The 6,064-nt window shown below is 44.7% G+C and overlaps 1 protein-coding gene across 1 annotated transcript; it reads left to right on the top strand.

The window, feature by feature from the left end:
• Nucleotides 1–2,181: 2,181 nt before the first annotated feature.
• On the top strand, nt 2,182–3,345 carry LOC101085871 (olfactory receptor-like protein OLF4). Its single transcript, XM_045047307.1, is given in 1 exon segment — nt 2,182–3,345. A coding segment is annotated over 1 exon segment (969 nt). The 3' UTR covers nt 3,151–3,345.
• The last annotated feature ends 2,719 nt before the right edge of the window (nt 3,346–6,064 follow it).

Here is a 6,064-nt window from a genome sequence, read left to right as displayed (position 1 = left end):
CCTCTAGCCCTACTGTTTGGGAAGGATATTAGCATTTACAATAGTTTGGTTGGGAAGGTGGGGGAAGAGAAGAGAGGGAAACAAACCAGAAGAGACTCATAAAGATAGAGAACAAATTGAGGGTTGTTGGAGGCAGGTAGGTGAGGGATGGGCTAGATGGGTCATGGGGATTAAGGAGGGTAATTGCTGTGATGAGCACTGGGTGTGGTAAGTGATGAATCACTGAATTCTACTCCTGAAAACAATATGTTGCACTGTATGTTACCTGAGTAGAATTTAAATGAAAAAAAGAGTAGTTTGGTTGGTTCTCCAAGTTCAAAAAGCAAACATATGTAGATCCAGAATTCAAAACACGAGTTTCTGATGATGAAGGTGTTGCATTTTATATCATTTATAAGAGTTGGGTTTTGATAGCAAATAATCTTTTAAAATCCACCACTTTTGTTGTACTCTGTATATTACCCTTAGAGAATTGTGGGGGTTTTGCCTTGCTTGTTATTTAGCGGGATGTCTTGATAACTTAGACATCTTAACTTTTCCTTTTAGATAAATTGCTTTTTGCCGCTTTATTATTCTGGGCATCAAGGAGATGTACCTGGGGTTGGGGTGTCGCCAGAACCAGGGACACTTTCTCATCATCACCACCAGGGGCCATCTGAGCTCATTAGATATTTCTCCCCACTTTTCTTGCTCTCAGTTTTTGAATTTGATTTTTGTTTCTGTAAATACTGGACACAAAATGATCACCTTAAAATCGAGACCCATATCTACATGCTCACTGGAGACTTATCTACTAGAATTTGGATGTTTTTGCAATTTATAGGAAAGACAATCTGATATTGCACAGCTTGCCTTGTATCATTGTTTGCCTAATTATTGCGACTGGAGGTGAGAATAGTCTGGTTGTGACATGGTCCAAGGAGGCTATAGAGCCTGTGTGTGTGTGTGTGTGTGTGTGTGTGTGTGTGTGTGATGAGCAGTTCTCAAGACAGAGGTCCTGGAACCCATACTTCCAGTACTCGACCCTTAAAATACAGGTGCCAGGTTAGTACCGACAATGAATATAAGAAGGATGTCTGTTTCTATTCAAAGATTCCTTGGAAACGAAATTAATAAAGTGCAGGAACACCATGTGAAGGAGGGGTTCCTTGTGCCGGGAAGTTTCATCAGTGTCAGGGAGGCCACCTCATTCCTCCACATTCCCTGCCACCACCTCTCATCAGTCTTCCTCTCACTCCTTCCCCTGGACACACTGGCTTTCTTTTGAGCCTGGGTCTTTAACACAATATGCAAACAACAAAAGGCAGGATGGTGAAGGGGAGTGGGAGACACTGGCTTCCGGTTGAGGAATTCCTTCCATGTTCAGGAAGGGGAGACTCAGAGGAGGTAAAGGCCCAGCGGAGGGAATACTGTCAGTGATGCTGTCACAGGCTGTGTGGTGACAGATGGCAGCTCCATGCCTGGTGAGCAGGGCGTGATGTTGACACTTGTTGAATCACTGTGTGGCGCCCCCCAAACTAACGTGACCTGGTGTGTCGACCACCCTCAGGCTTTAAAAACTTAATTTAGAAAAACCCGCATCTTTCCTCAGAGCCGTCGCACTCATAGTTCCCTCCGATGGTCATGCTCTTCCCCAGAGGACCTTGTGTCTCCTGTCTCCTCGAGGGCTCTGTTTACATGTGTGCCAGTGTGCCCGAACAACCAGGAAGAGCCATCCCTCCATCCACGCTTCCCTTTACACAGGCTTTGTTTTTCTTCATGGCACCTGTCACCTCCTGATATTTTATCTGATCTTTATTTGCTTATCCCCTTTCTCCATCACTGAACCCTCCAGGCTTTTGTTTCTAGGCACTTATACTCTTTACCTGGAGGTTAGTGAGTGTTCAAAGTTATTCCTCAAACGCATGACAGCTTTCAGAATTCCTCATTAAAAATATACAATAGATGAGTAGTTGGGGAAAAAGCTAACTGGGGGATGTGAAGCCCTAGTTAGAGCTGGCTTGGGGAGGGGATTTTTCCCCTGAGATTTTTCCCTGAGAGGGGAAATTTCTGTAAAAAACTATAGAAATTGATCTTTTGAATGCAAAATAAGAATTGTAGAATTTCAACGATATTTGCAATGTTCATTTTGAGAAAATTAGTCATGTTATTTCTTTGTTCCCCGGTAGTCATCTCCAGCATATGGAAACAGGAAATGATACACAAATTTCAGAGTTTAACCTTCTGGGATTTTCAAAGGGACCAGAGCTGCAGCCCCTCATATTTGGGCTTTTCCTCTCCATGTACCTGATCACTGTGTTTGGCAACCTGCTCATCCTCCTGGCCGTCAGCTCTGACTCCCGCCTCCACACCCCCATGTACTTCTTCCTGGCCAACCTGTCCTTTGTAGACATCTGCTTCACCTCCACCACCGTCCCGAAGATGCTCTGGAACATCCAGACCCAGACCAAAGTCATAACCTATGAAGGCTGCATCACTCAGATGTACTTTTTCCTTGTCTTTGCTGGATTGGACAACTTTCTACTGTCTGTGATGGCTTATGACCGGTTTGTGGCCATCTGTTACCCCCTGAACTATATGGTCATCATGAACCCCCGGCTCTGTGGGCTGCTGGTCCTGGTGTCCTGGATCACGAGTGTCCTGCATTCCTTGTTACAAAGTTCAATGGTGTTGCACCTGTCCTTCTGTACAGAGGTAGAAATCCCCCACTTTTTCTGTGAGCTCAATCAGATGATCTAACTTGCCTGCTCTGACACCTTTCTTAATGACACGGTGATATATCTTGCAGCTGTGCTGTTGGGTGGTGTTCCCCTGGCTGGGGTCCTTTACTCTTATTCTAAGATAGTTTCCTCCATACGTAGGATCTCATCAGCTCTGGGCAAGTATAAGGCATTTTCCACCTGTGCATCTCACCTCTCGGTTGTCTCCTTATTTTATTGCACAAGCCTAGGAGTGTACCTCAGCTCTGCTGCTACCCAGAGCTCCCACTCGAGTGCCACAGCCTCGGTGATGTACACGGTGGTCACGCCCATGCTGAACCCCTTCATCTACAGCCTGAGGAACAGAGACATAAAGAGGGCTCTGAAAAGAATTGTTGGCATTCCAGCAATGCATGGGACAATCGTCCTGAGGCCAAAGACGTGCCCATGATTGCAGGGCTCAGAGCCTCAGAGCCGGGAACTTCTAATCTTTGATCAGTCTGGGGAAGTAGAATCTGCTCCTTCTGTTTATTTCCTGGCATTTCCGTTTGTTTGAATTCAACTTTCCTATACATTGAGGTAACTCACTTTATCAAGTTTCCACTCTGTCTGATATACCATTTCACCCTTGTTCACTTTCATACGTTCCCAGTGTTTTCCCAATTGTTGGATCACAAATGCCAGGAAATTACCTTACAATGGGCAAGTTGGTCTCCTTAAAAATAATTCCATTTCAAACTGAAATGAATTTATACCATGATTTCTACCATGCCACATAAATTTTCCCCAATTTCCCCCAAAGAATAATCCCAAGGTGGGTTCTTCATGTGGAAAAACACTGCACTTGGCCCCTAGGCCCTCGACACAATTTTATTGTAGATGGAAATACAAAACCTCTGCTTTCACCTGGAGTCTGTCAATCCCTTTTAAGTCCCTTCCTTAAGAACTCTTTGACGATGTGGACTCTAGCAGGGGTCCATTTAAGCCTCAGGCTATTGACACCAATGCTTAGGTAGGATACCCCAGGCATTTGCACATGGCCTTGTGCTTGTGGACATTCCCCCAAGTGTTTCCCTGACCAGAGCCTATGCTGTGACTGCCCTGGCCTTTGGGTTCTTATTTTGGTCACAAGACACACCTCAGCAACACCCCCCGGAGGACTCTAAAAACACAAGGTTCATTGCTCACAAACGTTGAGGGCACATGGGATTCCCAAAGGCCATTCAAGGAGGTCTCAGAGAGGGAGAGACTTTAACAGGGAAGGAAAGAGAGCACTATGAAGGATCTGGCTTTTGGGGGGGTCCATGGGGGGAGTGACTACGTTTTTCTGGGCTCATTTTTTATGGATGAATTTAAAACACGAGTGGAGTTAGAGGATTGGCCAAATGGGCCAAGGAGAGGGGGAATGGAGTGATGGAAAGATCAATAATGAGAATGGAAGACACAGTGTGTGGAATATAGTCATCGATGATGTACTAGCAGTAATGGGACAGGTGTCAGTACACCTGTGTGAGCCCCGCATAAAGTACAGAGAAGTTGAATCACTGTATTGCAAACCTGAAACTAAGGTAACATCGTGTGTCAACTACGCTCATGTAAACAGTTAAAGAAAAAGAATAATAAAATATTATCCCCCAGTACTCAAAAATAACAACAGCAAAAACCAGACAAAAAGCCCAGTAACGGAATGTGGGCACCGAACGGGAAGAGTGGGGTCACTCACAGTTGTTACCTAGATTACCAGGGCTTTCTAATGGGGGGATTTGTGGGAGGGGGGGGTCTGCATGTTTGTATAGTAACTGAATCATATGCCTGGCAATGTGTTAATATGAATGGTGATCTTTGAAATGGGTGCCTCAGAAGTGAAAAGCCTAATGTCAGGCAATTATTGTACAAACACGCTTCTGTGTCTCATAACTGGACTCGTTGTTGTTGTTGTTTTCTGTTATTCAGCCCGGCGTCCAGGGGCCTATCATAGCCACTGGCAAAAACTGATGAGCAAATGAAATGTGTACCGCCCCTGGGGTCAACATGGAAAGACAAATTGGAATAAACAGATTGATCTAATATGTTCTTGGTGTCAGAGGAGACCATAAACCCGAGGAAGCAAAACACCCATTGTGTTCCCATGCAAAATATTTCCTTTTCATGCGCTGCCTCTATTTATTGAAGCATGGAGGCTTTTGTCCGCAGCTGAGGTGGTTTGTTCACTGAGGTAAGGGGTTGCTTAGTGTCTTCTGTTTTATCTCCAAATTCGCTTCCCGTTTCTTCTGAAAGCTTTGCAACGCTACCTACTATCATGAGTCTTCCTACCGTCACATGAAATAGGTTCCTTTTCCCAGTATTTGTCACAAATGATGGCAAATGAACAGTATCAGCCCCATCCATTTCGTGCCTCCGTCCCCCTCTGAAATCGCTCCCACCTGCACGACCAGAGGATGCTTCACACGAGAGCTGGATGTCCTGCTGGCATGTGGCTCAGGGTCCCCAGTTGTTCTGCACAAACATGGATGTCCTTCAAACTCTCCCAGTTACCCAGAAGGGAGCCCACTTGTTCGTAACGTCGTGGGAAATAAACTTGAATCACAGAACGATCATGAGTGCTCTCCTCAACGTCAGATCATTTGCCACAAATAAAAATCAGCACATCTTCTAATTGTCTAAGGTCCGTTCGCTTGGGTTATTGTGTCAGTCAGCTACTGCTGTATAACAGGCGGTCCTTGTCAAATAACATATCATAATACTTTTACAATCAAATGGAATCATGTGCGGGGGAATGTTTCTGATCTCTGCTGGGCTCCTCGTGGGTCTGGGGTCAGGTGTGAGTCTCTACATTGTGTTTCTCAGGCTCATGCGTGGTGTTGGGCTTGGCTGTAGTGCTCTTCTGTCTTCAACCAATTTATGGTCAGATACGGTTCCCGTATGGAGGTTAATCTTTTCTTTATGGAAACAAACTGCTTTATCATGTGAATTACTTAAATGTAATTCCATCGTTCATACATCCATATTAACATTTGGCTTCCTTCCCCATTAGAAGTGCTATCTCCCAGCCCTCTTAAGTGAGAATCAGCTACCCGTTCTCTAGATCCTAACCTTAGCCATGACCCATTCGATTTTTTCCACTGAATTAAATCATCGGAGTGTAATTACACACTATAACCTGCATATGTAAAGTGTGCGCTTTGGTGAATTAAAGGAGCCACACGCAAATGAACAGTAGATATTTCGAGTTTCTATTTCTGTATATTTTAATACTGTCACATAAGCTTTAACTGCTTTGTTGGAGAGTTTCTTTTCTAAGTTCATTTATTTATTTTGAGAGAGAGAGGAGAGAGAGAGAGAGATGGGTGAGGGGCAGAGATAGG

This window comes from Felis catus, chromosome A2, assembly GCF_018350175.1.
Source record: "Felis catus isolate Fca126 chromosome A2, F.catus_Fca126_mat1.0, whole genome shotgun sequence".
Classification (NCBI taxonomy): Eukaryota; Metazoa; Chordata; class Mammalia; order Carnivora; family Felidae; genus Felis; species Felis catus.
This window is presented reverse-complemented; position numbering and strand designations above follow the sequence as displayed.